The sequence below is a fragment of the Lissotriton helveticus genome, chromosome 10 (genome assembly GCF_964261635.1).
Source record: "Lissotriton helveticus chromosome 10, aLisHel1.1, whole genome shotgun sequence".
NCBI classification, from domain to species: domain Eukaryota; kingdom Metazoa; phylum Chordata; class Amphibia; order Caudata; family Salamandridae; genus Lissotriton; species Lissotriton helveticus.
Genome location: NC_136071.1, coordinates 274,406,872 through 274,423,355, shown reverse-complemented (window position 1 = coordinate 274,423,355; position 16,484 = coordinate 274,406,872). Strand labels below are relative to the sequence as shown.

The 16,484-nt window shown below is 49.7% G+C and overlaps 1 protein-coding gene across 1 annotated transcript in view; it reads left to right on the top strand.

Annotated features, from left to right (window-relative positions):
• Nucleotides 1-16,484, top strand: part of OBSCN (obscurin, cytoskeletal calmodulin and titin-interacting RhoGEF) — a 2,124,484-nt gene that overhangs the window by 1,934,998 nt on the left and 173,002 nt on the right. The window contains exon 119 of the mRNA XM_078665296.1: nucleotides 5,178-5,401. Coding sequence (XP_078521422.1) covers nucleotides 5,178-5,401 — 224 coding nt within the window. The remainder of the gene's footprint in view (nucleotides 1-5,177; nucleotides 5,402-16,484) is intronic.

Below are 16,484 nucleotides of genomic sequence, written 5' to 3'. Positions count from 1 at the left end.
TCTGAATGAATCCGGTCGAGCAACTGGCATATAATACCTGTGTTAGTAATGGTAATTGACCCCATTGGGCACATTTGATTTAAAAAGATCTATTGGCATGCCATCTGGGCCGGCAACCTTGCCACCCTTACTCACAATAATTGCGCTAGTAACTTGATCAATAGTAAGATAGAGCTCTATGGGATATTTTCCGTGGGCGATTGTTCCAGAAAGTCTTTATCATTTTTCAAATCAATTATGTTAATTAAAGTGGCTGTCCATGATTGAAGTTTTGCCTTTGGTGACGCGCGCTCGGGCAGCGCTTTTTTAAATATACCTGTTGGATATTTGTTTTTTCTTTATTTCTTTATTTCCTGCTTTTAATCCATAGCGCCCTCACTTGCACCATAATTGTGTTACCCACCGCGTTTTGCGGGTCCCGGTTCCTGTGGGCTGGTTGTAGGAGCCCAGTGCTTCTGTGGCGGCCATATTGGATGAGGGGCGCGGGCTGCACGGTCTAGTGGCTCAGGCGAGGGACTCCTCATAAGGGAGTCATGCTTACGCGCAGCGGATACGCCGGATCACCGCCGGAGTCACGCCAGAGTCCAGCCCGTCTGCGCCCGTCAGCGTCCCGGAGGCGAGCGGGGCGGCGGGCTGGGCTCAGCCATTGGGCGTTGTAGCTCCTGGCCCTTCCCAGCTCGGATATACTTCACGTGAGTTACGCTCACTTCGCCCTTCTCACCCTCCTTCGGGGGAGTGCCGCACTGTTTTCCCTGGTCGGTATAGGGGTAAGTGCTGTTGTCCTGGGTGTGATTGGCGTCCTAGCTGTGCTGTGTTTCGCCCCCTTAACATAAAGACCGATCATGTGGGGCATCTCTGCATGCTGCTGAATACTAGATCTTTGGCTAGGCATGCGCAGGACATTTATGACCTCCTAGACTTGGAAAAGCCCCTTTGTCTCATGTTAACTGAGACCTGGCTGGGGGAATTCTCCAATCCCGATGTGGCTGCTGCCATCCCCGCGGGCTATAATGTCTTTAGGCAGGATAGACTCAAGGGTAGGGGTGGAGGAGTTGCTCTGGTGGTGAAGGAGAGTGTGGCCTGTTCTATTCTGCCTGTAGATGACATCCGCGGCTCTGAGTCCCTTGCCTTCTCCATCACCTTGGCACCCCACCAATCCTTCAAAGGTCTGCTGGTCTACAGACCACCCGGTTCACCGGGCACCTTCTTCGAAGATTTTGAGTCCGTTCTTTCAGGGCTGGTCCTGAAAACGGATCAGTGTATTGTCGCTGGAGATTTTAACTTCCGCATGGATGACCCTTTAGATCCGGATACCACCAAATTTTTGGAGGCCACTGCCCCCTTGGGCCTGATTCCGTTTCTCTCGGGACCCACGCATGACAAGGGGCACACCCTGGACCAGGTCTTTTCGACATCCCCTTTGGAGGTTAAGGAGATAGTTCCGGTGCTCTGGTCAGACCATAGGCTTGCCAAATTTTTGGTTAAAGGTACTATGAGACCTGCCAATTCCGGATCTCAGCAACAGCGCCGCGCCCATCGGGCTTATCATTCTGTGACCCCGGCGATGCTCGCTCAGGCGGCGCTGGACCATCCGTGCCCTTTCACGGGAGATCTCGAGAAAGATCTGGAAGCTTTGCAGGGTTGGCTGTTGGACAGGCTTAACGACCTTGCCCCAGTGATGGCCCCCCGCTTAACACCGAAACGGGTGTCGGCCCCGTGGTTCACTGCGGCACTGTCGACCGCCCGACAGTCTTGTAAGGTGGCGGAGAGAGTTTGGCGCTCCCAATATGATCCTGAGGCAAAACTGCTTTACAAGACAGCGGTTAAGGCATATCAGCGTGACATTCGCCTTGGAAAAAGGGTTTATCTTGCTGGGAGAATAGAGGCTGCCTCTAACTCCTGCAAGGAAATCTTCTCCATAGTGAGAGAATTTACAGCTCCCCGCTCTAATGTTTCGCGCGATATGCCCCCGAAGTCTTGGGCAGTGGATCTTGCTAACTTTTTCACCAGCAAGATAAAGCTTATCCAGGACTCTTTCCATCTGGTGGTGCCTGAAGGTGTAACCTGCACAGAGGATAGCTCGCGTCTGGCAGTTTCATCTGGCCCGACGCTGGCAATCTTCCCTCCTCTTTCAGCCGCCGCTTCTTTAGGGCTTATGGGCACGCTTAAATCTGGATCGCCCTTGGACCCTTGCCCGGCTAAGTTTCTATCCAGAATGGCGGAAGTCTTAAATCCTTTGGTCAACCCACTTCTTAATCTTTCACTAAGCCAGGGTCTGGTTCCGCCAGCATGGAAGCAGGCAATGGTGATTCCGTTGCTGAAGAAGCCTGGCCTCGACCCTGAGGCTTTGGTCAATTATAGACCAATTTCTCTCTTGCCTGCCCTTATGAAAGTTTTGGAGAAGCACATACACACGGTGCTCTCCAATTTTTGGGAATCACATGAGATTCTGCATGCCTCCCAATCGGGCTTTCGCCCTAATCTCAGCACAGAGACAGCGCTCCTGGAGGTGTCGGAAGACATTAAAGGGGTACTGGACTCTGGGGGCAAGGCCATGCTGGTCATGTTGGACTTGTCGGCGGCCTTTGACACCGTCCCCCATGATCGCCTTCTCTCTAGACTCTATGAGATAGGCCTCAGGGGGACGGTGCTCAGCTGGTTTTCATCATTTCTAGCTGACCGCCGACAAACGGTCTGGGCCTCCCCGGACTCTGCTGTGATGCCGCCATTGGGTGTTGGGGTCCCGCAGGGCTCTATTTTGAGCCCGACCCTCTTTAACATCTTTATGACCCCTTTGGCGGCACTGGCGGAGTCTTTCGGGGCCCGGATCGTGTCCTTTGCCGACGACACACAGCTCCTCTTCTCCTGCAAGAGTGGAGGAGACTTTAATGGAGAGAGCATCCGGGATTGCCTTGGGGCTGTCTTTAGATGGTTTCATTTGAGTGGCCTCAAGTGCAATTCCGAGAAGTCCGAAGTTCTCTTCTTTGGGTGTGCGTCGGACCCTGACTGGCATATCTGGTGGCCTACTAGCATGTTTCCACCTTCCTGTCCATCTTTAGTGGCTAAGAATTTGGGGGTCAAGATGGACAAGGGCTTGACGATGAGAGCCCAGATTTTGGGGGTGACGGGCACTTGCTTCGGTCTCCTGAGGGTACTGAGGAAGTTTCTACCCCTTTTGTCGGAGGAACATCGGAAACTGACTGTACAGGCTCTGGTCGGGTCCAGGCTGGACTATGCCAATGTCCTTTACCTGGGCCTGCCGGAGTATCTGTTACAGCGGCTCCAGGTGGCACAGAATGCGGCGGCAAGAGCCATTTATGGCTTAAATAGGCGTGCTAGTGTGGTGGGTCTCTTGCAGGCCTTTACACTGGCTGCCTATCCGCAAGCGCATCATCTTTAAGACGCTGACTCTGGCCTATAAGGCCCTTCACGCCGGCGGCGCGAAGTACCTTCAAAGGAGACTGTCTTTCTACCATCCGGCCCGTGCTCTTAGATCGGAGTCACAGTTCCTGGCAGTGGTGCCACGTGTGAAAAGAGCTCGCATCGGAGGTTGTTCCTTTGGACTGCTGGCACCACAGCTGTGGAACTCTCTGCCGCTGACACTCCGGTGCGCCACCAGCCTGCTTGCTTTTAGGAAGGGTCTAAAGACCTGGCTGTTCACCTTATAGGCCTCTTTCCCTCCTCTTACTGCATTTCCCCTCTTTGTTTTATTGCCGTGTTATGTTATTTTACTGTAGGTCTCGCTGCTAAAGCGCCGGGATACTCTTTTTGAGTCGTCGCGCGCTATACAAAAATAAATATAACATAACATAACATTGGTGTATTTTGTTGGTTAGTGAAGGTTTTTAAAACTGCATGTGCTCTCTTTGAAGAAATAGCACACATTACAGATTAGCTCTCCTCTGTTCCATTGACAATATATTGTAAATAAAAGATTTCAACAGATGGTTTTACTCAACACAGACATACAATATATTGCATTATCACCCCGTGTTCCCTCATCATCCATACAACTCCCTCCTATAAGACTCATTCAATTATCTCAGTGTCTAACCCTTGTACCTTTTCTAGTCAAGGCTACTAGAGGCCTAAGGCCTTTGGACACCTCATGTGCAGTCAGCCTAAATTAAATTTTAGGGGTCCATCATTAAATTTTGCAGGAGGATCCCATCATTAAATTCCATACCACACTCCCACCTGAGAAGTCTAGACACTATGTGCCAGATGTACGACCATGTCATTTAGCAACTCGCAAATTGCGCTCAATTGCGAGTCGCAATTTGCGAGTCACTGAATGCCATGTACAACAGTGTCTGAGACACAGTTAGCGATTCCTAATGGGGTGGCAAATTGCATGCCTCATGCATATTAATGAGGCACTTGCAATTTGCGACTCCATTAGGAATGGCTGGCCCTCCCAGGTATGGTGGCCTGCTGAGCTCAGCAGACTGTTATGTCTGGGACTGCTTTTAAATAAAGCAGTTTTTTAAAAAAAATGCAGCCCGTTTTCCTTAAAGGAAAATGGGATATATATTTTTTTTAAATGAAACGTTCCTGGGTCCACTGCCTGCCTTTAAAAAAATTCCCCTGCATTTACAAAGGGGAAGGGGTCCCTTGGGGACCCCTTCCCATTTCTGAGTGATTTACCACCCTCTTGAAGAGGGCGGTAAATTGCAAGTGTTTCGCAATTGCGGTTGCAAAACATTCTTACATAGGCCTCTGACTTGCTATTAGGAAGGGATGCCCTTGGAACGCCCCTTCCTAATAGTGACTCGCAATTCTTATTTAGCTAGTCCCAAATAAAATGTGACTCGCTAAATAGGGATTGTACATGGCTCTACTAGATTTTGCATGCGCAAACGGGTCGCAAACTTGTTTGCACATACAAAATAGGGTCGTACATCTGGCCCTGTATTCAATGCTCAAGTGGACTGCATTCCCTCCTCACAGCAGGGAGACAGTGTGCCAACCCTCACTCAAAGCATAATTCTCATTTGAGATTCCCTACAACCTATTTTTAGACTGAAGCACTGAATAGGATGCAAGAAGAAGGGTTAAAAAAAATTGTAAAATAACAGAACTTTTTTATATAGAACTGTTGGGTCAGTGACCGATGTCATACATATTTAACTGTATACTATTACCTCATGTAATGTTTCTATACATGTTTTTACTAGACCATCCTATTCAGAGTTGGAAGTAAGAGACTACCTTTGGCAGATGCTGAGTGCAGTGGAGTTCCTTCATGCCAGCCGCATTCTTCACCTGGATGTAAGATCTGAAAATACTATTGTGACAGAGCACAAACTGCTCAAACTCTTAGACTTTGGAAGTGCACAAGTCTACACCCAAGACCAGGTCATAACAGCAGAAATACAAAAGGACTTCATTGAAAACATGGGTACGTACTGAGTAAAAAACCTTTCAGTTCAGGTTAGTGACATTCTCTTTTGTCAGCAGAATTCTGTAAATAGCTAGTACAGGCAATGTCAGTGAAGATCAAATCCTTCCTTTGTATCTCCTGTTAGTTATGTTAAAATGCTGGGCATTACTGTATCACATAGCTGTGAATATCAGGAAACCACAGAGTTAAGTTGTAGAAATTAAAATATCTATTGTAGGAAATCAGGGGGGAATTTCCAGATAAAGGCTACATCTGCATCTTCAATATAGTGATGACCTATTTATAGTGAATTGTAGTGTCATGGGTGTCTCTACCTCGTGTGATGACTTGTGGAGCCATTTAGAGGTATTTTAATCAAACCTTTGCTATGTGTCTGTCCGGGATCCAGCTATCTGGCTTAACTCTAATGCTTTACATTTGTCCTCTTTAATCAGTACCAAAGCAGCCAATAAGTAAGAAACATGACACAATGAATACCACACTCCATTTTATAAAATTAGAGCATATTTATTTCTTCAAATAAACACCAAACTGACAAAAAGCATATTATTTAGGAAAATCTTGCAAAAACCATCACTTTTCTTTCTAAAAACTTTAGAAGTTTCCAAACGTTTTGTAAATCATTGCTTTTCACTCTTAGCAGTAGTCTATAAGCCTCAAACTCTAGGGTCCAGGGCAAAATCAAAGGTTCAGACCAAAAGCGATGGAAGTTGGGGTCTGATGTGGGCACTGGGTTGGTCTTGGTCAAGTTTTGCCTTTGCACTTAGTTGAAGAGAACCAGAAAGGTTTCTGTGAGATCTGCAGGGTCATCTGCTGCTTGAGTCTGGCCTTGGCTTTGATGTTGATGAATTGGTGAAGTCCAGGGGTCCAGTGAAGCCTTGGTTCTTGAAAGCGTACGAGAATACCAATGAACCAACAAGTAGCCGTAGTCTGTAAGCCTCGTACTTGTGAACTCAAAAAAAAGATATTGGCTTCTGAGAACAAAGAGTGCACTGTAGCACTAGCCAAGGCCCCAGGACCTGCTGGGGGCCTCTTGGGGTGGGGGCGGGGCTGAATCTATCTGCTACACCAGTGGATCCAGGGCAACTCCACTGTCTACTGGTCAGCTGGGTACTTCGAAGGTGCAGGGCTTCCTTAGCTTTTGTGTCCTTGAGTCTTAGCAGGAGGCTTAGCCAACTTGCCCTTGCAGTCACTAGTCCTTGGCACAAGTGGAAGCAGGTCCAGCTCTTTGAGTCTCTCTCCATGGGTTCATCAGCAGGAATGGACCTCCTTCTGAAGTCCTGTCTTGGCTCAGTAGGTGCAGCAGATGCCGTCTTTCTTCTGTTCTCTCAGATACCGTGGGTGTTTTAAGGATGGACACCAGGGTTTTTGTTAGGTTTAGTTTATGGTTGGGGAGGATGCACTAGCGAATGGCTCTAGGATTCCCTTGGGGAAAATAACCCCTGGAAATTAAGCAAAATTACATATAACACTAAATCACTCCACAGTGCATCTTTCTAGCGAAATCCAAGATGTGAGGACGATTCTTCCCTGGGACAGAGCATTGGGCACACCCCTCATGTGTGTCCACTGTAATAAGCCACTCCACCTGGAAAACCAGTTCTGCAAAGGTTTTTACCTTCTGGAGGAGATGTCAGCCTGTCTACCTACACAAAAGAGTAGGCAAGCTAAGGTGTGACTCACAGAGGCAAATGAGGTGGTAGCCTCTTTGAAGCTGGGCATCTGTAACTACAGCCCTCTAGCCATCCTATTGGAGAAGATAACACCTCCCCACACTATCAGACCTTTTGCTCCCTGATAATGGGAGTGCTTCATACCTTTTATGATTGCAGTTGACAACTGCTGTAGTGAAACGGTTACTAGTAAGGCCGGATTTAGTGAGATGTTACCCTGTGCGACAGTGAGTGAATCCGTGACGTAGGTGGTCATTGGCGGATGCCAACAAACATTATCACCCTTTAATAGTGCCCCTCAAGTCTCCATAACCACTCTCTCAGTGGTTCTATAGAACACATTAAATGCAACTTATACAGTGGAGGGTATCTGTGCAATGTGTGTGATGTAAAGTGCTCTGAGACAATCAACCATACATGCATAAATCACTGTGTAGGAAATGTTGCTAGGACAGAGAACTACAGGATGTAGGAGTTACATGACAATCATACTTGTAGGCAGTAGAGTTTATGGTTTAAATCTTTTTATTGATTCATTTGTAGACAGACAATCCACAAAGAACAAGGCTCAAAGCTCCGTAAGACTGTGCATATGTGACCACAAGGTCGCAAAGATCAATATTACCTAAGGTAAAGGCATGAAGCGGGCCTTCAAACAGAGGAGGAAACAGAAACATACCCCAAAACAGGGAACACAGAAAAGAACCCCCCCCCTCCCCTCCACCCTCCACCCACCCTCATCCACTGTATTAATCAAAAAAGGAAAGGGGAAGAGGAAAGGAAGAAAAGAAAAAGAGTGGGGGAAAATAAGGGAGGGGAAAGGGAAGAAAACGTAGGCTAGTGCTCAACGCTTGGAGGGACGTGTCCCTTTAGAGGCAGAATTTGGAATTTGCGTGTCCGGAAGGCGGAGGAGCCGCAAATATTGAGGGCATTTTAATTCTCGGAACTCCGACACCAGCAGTGTAAGGAAGGGTCACCACAATTCAGGAAATTCGAACCTCTGCAGCCAATGTCAGGGTCAATTTGTCCATGCCTAACATGGACCACAGTCGCTGGAGACAGCCGGTTTGCGTAGGGAGTTGAGTGGAGCACCAGTGTATTAGGATGTTCTGTATTGCAGCCCCTGGAGCAATACCTATCAGCCGGCCCTTCCGTGACTTAAGAGGGTATGTTAGTGGATTAGGGAGGCCCAGAAGAATGTATGAGGGGAAGCGCGGGAGATGCGTTTCCATGTGTAAGTCTGCCTTGTCGAGGACTTGGGACCACTATGGTTGTAGAGCTGGACAGCCCCAGAGAATATGCTCTAAGGTGCCCTTCCCCCCGCACCCCCTCCAGCACCGATCGCTCCGACGCTGATCGAAGCGATTAATGCGTTCAGGCGTGTAGTACCAGTATGTGGCCACTTTGGTTAGGGTCTCCGTAAGGCCCATGTGGTAAGCCAAGTGCCTCGCCCTGTAATAAATACCCTCCCACTCCTTATGGCTTAACGTCCTTCCAAGATCTCTCTCCCACCGTGAGCGACTTGCATTGTACGTGTGCGTGATGTTAGCTAACAGCATGCGATAGATATCTGATATCAGTTTTTTATCAGTGGTGCTGGTCACTAGCCATTTTTTGTATGTTGTCAGTAGACGCTGTGCTTGCGGTTTAATCGTCGGATGTAGTGCCCAGTGCCGGATCTGCAGATAACATAAGCGCTCACGTTCTGGAAGACTGTAGTCCTCCCTGAGCTGCGAGAAGGGTATGAAGCCATTCAGATCAAATAAATGGCCCAATGATCTACAGGGGGAGGAGTGCCACAACCTGAAGGCAGAAGCAATCATGCTGGGGTGAAATTCCGGGTTGTAGAAAATAGTAGTAAGAGAGGACGGGAAGGTAGTCAGTTGATGGGAGACGTTGGTATGGTCCCAGGAGTCCAGCATCGTGCTGGTACAAGTTCGGGGGCCTGTGAGTTTTATGAAGAAAGGGAACCTCCTCTAATGGTCTACCTGCCACTGCCTGATCCTGGAACTGCCAGTGTTTTTCGGACTCTAGGCGACTCCACTCTACCAGATACGTGGCATGGAAATAAAGCTGAATATCGGGGACTCCCACTCCTCCATGTTCAGGTGGAAATGTTGCAATTTCATGTCGGAACCGTGGCTTGCACCCATGCCATATGAAGCATGAGAGGTCCGTCTGTGTTTGGTGTATCCACCTGCGGGGCAGCCGAAGGGGAAGGGTCTGGAAGAGATATAGAAATTGAGGGTGGATTGTAATTTTAACAGCCTCAATTCGACCTAACCAGGACATTGTGCAAGTTTTCCATCTATGGAGTGCCGCCCGAATGCGTGTACGAAGGCTAGAGTAATTAATCTCTACAGTAGTTTGGATTGTGGGAGCTAGTTGAATTCCCAGATAAGGGACTGTTGTGGAGGCCCAAACCACCGGGTGTTCCTCTTTCAGATAAGCAAGGGTAGGTGGCGACAGAGAAACATTCAGGGCCACGGATTTATCCATGTTAATCTGAAACCCAGACCCCAGAGCAAAGCAATCTAATTCAACAAAAAGGGCGCGCATAGATGTGATCGGGTCCGATAGAGAGAGAAGGATATCGTCGGCATGTAGGCTGATGGTGTGAATGTCTCCCCCGAATTTGATCCCAGATATGAGGGGATGCTGCCGGAGTCTAAGGGCCAGTGGTTCCATGTATAGAGCGAATAGCAGGGGAGACAGAGGACATCCCTGCCTAGTGCCTCTCTCGATGGGGAGCCTAGAGGAAGTGTGGCCATTAACCCGGACAGTCGCCCAGGGAGAGCGATAGCAGTTCAAGATGCGGGACCGTAACTTCTCACCGAAGCCTGCGGCGATCAGGACCAGTTCTAGGTAAGGCCAGTGTACCCTATCAAAGGCCTTCTCCGCGTCTATAGCTAAAAACATATACTCTCCCTGTGTGCGGGAGGCCCGCTCCAGCAGATGTAGGATGCGCTTCGTGTTGTCACTGGTTTGTCGTTGCGGAATGAATCCCGATTGGTCAGGCCCAACTAGTTGAGCCATATACAGGGCCAATCGGGTCGCAATGATGCTGGTGTACAGTTTGATGTCAATGTTCAGAAGTGAAATAGGCCTATATGCACCGCAACTCGTCCTATCTTTCCCCGGTTTTGGGATGACCACTATCACCGCCTCCAGCATTTCCATAGGAATGGCTCCCGCGCATTCAAAAGTATTAAACAACGCTGTCAGGATGGGGGCTAGTTGGCTACAGAATGTCTTGTAAAAGGCTTCGGAGTAGACATCTGGGCCAGGTGATTTGCCCAGTTTAAGGCGCGAGATGGTGGAGATAACGTCTTCAGTCTGTATCGGCCTGTCCAGAAAGTTGGCTTGTGCTTGCGTGAGTGCGGGTAGGCGGGCCCTAGCTATGTAGTCAGCACTGGCTTGAGCGTTGAGGGGATCTCATGTGTAGAGGGCAGAGTAGAAGTCTCGAAATGTTTCTGCAATGGTTGCATCGTCCGAGACGGGCACTCCCTGTGGTGTGAGGATTGTTTGGACCCTGCTGTTGCCTAGCCTCCCGCTATTTGTTAGCCAAAAGGCGGCCACAGCGGTCCCCACCCGTGTAGTAAGAATGGCGAAGCCTAAGCGCTGCGTATTCGGCCTTGTCCTGATCTAAAGCTGCAAGATGTTTGCGTTCAGTACAAAGTTGCCGCCATGCACTGGATGCCCCAGTACGCTGGTGCATTTGTTCCAGCTCCGCTACTCTCTGCGTAAACTTCGCTCTTTTACGCGCCCTTTCTTTGTTATCCGCAGCGGAAATAGCAATGAGTTCCCCTCTAAGTACCGCTTTTAGTGCTCCCCATTGTGTAGCTAGTGAGGTGTCAGGGTTAGCGTTGAGAGCAAGATAGCTCTCAATAGCTTTCCGGATCTGATCCAGCACTGAGGTGCGGTGGAGTAGTGTGTCTCGTAGGCGCCAGTGTTTAAGGGGTCTCTCCGAGGCCGGCAGGAGGAAGGTAGCTAGGACTGGGGAGTGGTCTGAGAGGGAGGCAGTCAGAATTTCAGCACTACGCGCAGGAGCCTGAAGAGAGGAGGAGCAAAGAAAGTAGTCTAACCGCGCGTATGTTTTATGGACCCTAGAGTAGAAGGTGTAGCTGCGAGTGCGAGGGTGAAAGAAGCGCCAGAGGTCATGTAGCCCCAGGTCGTGGAGACAGGCCCGCCCTGCGGAAGTGAGCGCCCCCGACTGATGGGTCCTCTGGCAAGACCTGTCCATGTCGTTGTCGAAAACAATATTAAGGTCCCCTCCCAACAGCAAATGGCGGTCCGCCGTTGCAGCAGCGTCTCGGAGGGCTTTAAGGAGGAATTTGACCTAGCTATCGTTGGGCGAATATATGGAACCTACTACAAAGGTAGTCCCCCCCATAGAAAATTGGTAGGTAAGCAGGCAACCCTTAATTTCGGCTTCCTTTTGGAGTACCCTACCTTTAAAGGATCTGGAGACCAATATGGCGACTCCGGCCGATTTGGACGCTTTAGAGGAAGAAATTGGATGGGAAAGGCTCGGGACCTCAACCTGAAGTGGTCTTTGGAGAGAAGGTGTGTCTCTTGCAAGAGACATATATCAGCCTTGAATTGTTCCAGATAATTGAGGATCGCTCTGCGCTTAATAGGATTGTTCAGGCCCTTCACGTTAAGCGTAAGAATTCTAAGCGTGCCTGTAGACATCAGGGGTAGGGGTGGGAACTAAGTGCAAATAATACTGCTGTAGCATGAGCAGAGGGACGTCAGCAGCATGATCAGAGAGCGCCCCAAGGGATAAAAAACCTATCACATTACTAAAAAAAGTGGACGAGGGAACCCACAAACAAAACAAGAAATCTGTGTAGGGCATAGCCCTCAGCAAATTCGTAAGTGCAACAGGGAATAGGGTAACCAGGAGCAGAAACAAGGTCCAAATGTAAAGTCCGCCATCCTGGAGGAGCCAGGAGGTTGTCATATTGGGGTTTACGAGTGATCAATCCAGGGGAGTGTGCCTCCTCCCGACGCCCACCCGTATCTGGAAGCCACATTCGGCCCCCAAGGAAGGTGCCATTGGTGAGGGTTCTACTTAGCCAGAGCAAGCCAAGGCCTCCGAGGCCGGAGTCAGGGCATCTTGCTGCCCCTTTGCAATGTCTGCTGCCGCCGACCTCCTAGGTCGCCGACGTCGCCTCTGGCGTTGCCACCCTGAGGGTGAGCTCTCTGGTCCCGACGCAGTGCTGCGACTTGATCATCATCTGTGGGGGCCGCTGGGCCCAAGAGGCGGCACATCTCTGAGAGAGAGCCCATCTGACGTAATGTTGTCGTTGTACCGAAATATCAGGTGGAATGGATGCCCCCATGAATACGAAATGCCTTGTTGATGGAGGTATTCAGTCACTGGTCGGAATTGACATCGGCGCTGTAAAGTGATCACGGCCAGGTCCTGATAGAGCACTGGAGCATGCCCATTATAAGAGATAGGATGGAGAGTTCGAGCCCGCGATAGGATGGCCTCCTTGGTCTAAAAGTCTTGAAAGCATACTAGGATGTCTGCCAGGGGGCACCAGATGCATGTGGGGCCCCTAAGCGGTGCACCCTATCCAGGACAATGTCGATATTGTCAGAGGCCCCCAAGATGTGCCGGAAGAGGCCTGTTGTGAATGTGAAGAGGTCTTTGGTATCCTCAGTGACTTTAACTCCCCTAATTCGAATGTGTGCCTCCGGGACGGGTTTTCCAGGTCCTCCAGATGTAGTTGGATGTCCAGGTGTTGGTTCTGCAGGCGAATGATCTCTTGCTGTAGCACGGCCACATCCAACGTGGTATTGTCTTGCCTGCCCTCCAGTGTAGCAACCCGTTCTCCCACTCCGTCAACGTCCCTGCGTATCTCTTTTAATTTGGCTGTCAGGTCTGTCTTCACCGTCTGAATATCAGCCCGCAGTGTGTTGAAGAGGGATTCCAGAAAGTCCTTAGTGATGGGATCGCTCTGTGACCCGGGGGACTGTGGCTGGGAAGCCATCTTAGGAACGGTAGCTGGCATCTTAGGTGTGGAGGGAATCCTGGGGAAGAGATCCGTGAGGGCTTTCTGCTTGCATGTCCTGGCTGTGGACATGCTCGAGTGCACCTCTCGTCATGCGCACCACCGGAGGATCGCCAAGGGCCCACGAGGCATGCACCTCCTTACAACTGTCTCGGGGGCCTGGCCTCCATCAACGGAAACCCGAGTCCTGGAGGGAACCCCGAAGCGATAGACGGGTAGCAGGCGCGTGCAGGAAGCTGCTCTATCAAGGTCTCAGGTGTCATGGGGTGTTTTTGCACAAGCCACTCAGTCCGCCGCCCCAGGAGTCACTGCCACCCCAGGAAGGCTGATCGCCGCGTCAAGTTGATTGTGTTGTCTTCGGCGCCACTGCAGCCCAGGTTTAAGCCAACAATGCCGCTACGTCACTCCACCTCACCATCAGTAGTCCGTCGGCCACCGTCGTTCCTACGCTGGGTAAGCGCTAAGGGAAAGCGGCAGCTGTGGGGGTCCAGGAGCACCGGGGTAGTGCTTCAGTGGCTGGATGGGCTGATAAGGTGTCTTGCTTCCCGCCTCCTCAAGGCCAGGCCGGGATCGCTCCCGCCGCGGTGATGCACTTCAGTCGCCTCAGGCAGGGGAGGAGGGACAGTCTGGGTGGCCACAGCGAGCCGGGACCGGATCGCAGCAGCAGGGAAGAGCTAGGCGCACATCCCACGTACCTCCACCGCCATTTTCGCCCCTCGCCTGCCCCGGTACCTTAATCCACCAGGCGGGCTGGGCCCATACGCCATGGGAGTCGGACAGCTCCGCCACACTGCGACCGCCCGCCGCGTCCGCTCTTGTTGTTCTCGGGCTTCTCCTTAAGCCCAGTAGGCTGCTGGGCCCGGCCGTGTCCTCGTCCAAGCGGCCGCTGTCGTCTCCCGCCGCTATGGGGTGAACGTGCAGCTCGTGGGGGAAGGTGCATGCCTCCTGTGTGAGATGCAGTTAGTCAGGTCCGCGATCCTCCTCCGGTCACCAGGGGACCCCCAGGGCCTCTCGCCGTCCAATGTGGCAATGGGGGGGCACCTCCGATGCCTGTCCTGCCCTGGTGCGGGAGGTGGAGGTCACTGACACAGCGTTAGCGCGCGACCCGCCGAGCACTCGGGCCGTGTGCAGCAGGCCTCTGCAGTGGTGTCCGGCCTCGACGACCCCAGGCCGGGGTCGCCCCTCACGCGAGGTCGCTGCCGCAGCACCGGGCCGGCAGGCCTCGCCTCTTGTAGTCCGCTGTTCCCGAGTCACACCTCGATCTTTCGCCACCGGAGCACACTCGGGCAAGGTTAGAAGCTCCTCAATGCCCTGGGACGTCGGCTGGGCTCCCGGGGAAGCTAGCAGCAGCTATTTGGGTGGACGGCGAGAATCAGATTCAAGCGTCCTTCCTCGCCGCCATCTTGGCCATGCCCCCCAGGCAGTAGAGTTTAAAAGTGATTGGTCTGGAGAAGCACAAACTCAGAATTTAAACATAACACCATGGTTGGGGATTCTCTTTAATAATCCAAATTGATTTCTATCCAAATGAACCCTTTTTGCCACATTAAGATTAACAAAAAGTGGGGGGAAATAATAAGGCTCTAACTTATACCTTTCAGTTTGCATGCAGTTCTTTGGTGACAGTTAACTGTTCTACGTTAGGATTATAATTCATAAAGTGCAAGTAACAAAAGGATCTCTCTGAGAAAAGCAGTAACCCACTGACCTATTTACATTATATGTACTTTGTTACCTGCATGGTACATGTTCTTTGCAGCAGGAACATTAACCCTCTGCGCTACCGTACCATGAGTCAAAATTTACACCAAACAAAAGTCTGATTTCTTTCTAGGAAGAAAATTAATCCCAGAAGTTATCTTTAAATTTTTATAGTTGCCTTAAAATTGCTGGAGGCCCGGAACGAGGCAGCAAGTATTTTTAAAACCATAATATACTTGCAAACATGACGCCCTCAACCAAAGTCATCGCCCGGTCGCACCAGTCGCACTGCCCTAGAGACGGCCCTGGTTACAAAGCACTTTAGGGCAAGAAAATCAGTGACTTTCTAGAGTCACCTTTACATTAAAAAGTTACTTCAAAACCGGAGTTTATGCTGAAGCTGGATTTAATGTAACAATTAATTTGATACCTATGAGTACTGTATTTGGTGGTCCTAAATGGAAGTTATCACTTAATGCGTGCGCTAGTGAACTTCCTCTCAGCCAATGGAGACACCAGCCTTGCTACAGTGAAAACAATAATTATGAGTATTCATATGCAGGACTTGTAAATAACAAAAGAAACATGACCTTTTTAATATATAGCACCTGCCTTGTGGACTACTAAGGCTCTCCCTACAGGTGACTTGTAAATATTACAAAGGAAGGTTTTGAACTGGCAAAAAGATTTATTTTGCCATGTCGTTTTTTTAGTTTAAAGCTGCCCTACTAGGCTGCAGCGACAAACCTAGAGCCATTTTTTACTCTTTCGGAGCAGTGGTGGCACAAGTAGGTGTTGCGGTTCACTGGTGGCATGTAACTTACTATCCCTGAGTACAAGTTAAATATGCCAATCAGGGATTTCGTTACAAGACCGGAGGCTACCATTATACAATAACATTTATTGCTGCCCCAACAATCAGCCCTTTAACGCCTTAACCGCGGCGTGCGAGCGTTCTGAAGACTGGGCGGGGCTCTGTGCAGCACTAGGGAGGCAGTGCTGCCAGCGGCCGACGGCAGCACGCAAGGGGTTAAAGAACATTACTACATCATAAACTATAAAATGTTCAAGACGTATTAGCATTCAGTGCATATAGTGTTCATCCTCTTTTACTTGCTGCTCTTTAACAGATAAATATCTTAATTGTGTGTGTTCATGTGTTTTGACTTTTAGCACTTTAGTCAAAGTTTTGGGGTTGCCTTTGAACCTTTCCAATTTATGAATGGGTTGTTGTTTTCATAAATATTTTTTTTTTATCTAAGAAATTCAGATTTGAAATTATTTGATGGAATAGATAATGTTATTTCCAGTTTTCCTGGTGTTTTCTATTCGTTTGGTATGCATTTTGGCGCTTCTGGGTACATTTGTTTATTTGGTAAGTATTCTTGGCAGGCGCGATGCGGAAGGATAGACGCACTTACACAATTCCGATTGCATGCTCTGGCTGAGGGATGCCGCTGCCTCCTGATCTAATTTATTAGCCTGCCCTGCTACTGAGCCGTGTCCGGCATGGACTTGAGTACTGTCTACTTCTTGAACAGCCTGGCACAGCTTAAAGCACAGATTCATTTTAGAAGGTGCTGGTATTTGGTGTTGTTTTCAGGCAACAGCTGTTGCTTTGTAAATCGTGCCATGATGTCAGCGATAAAAGCGCGTTACAGAGAAACAGCTATTTTCTTC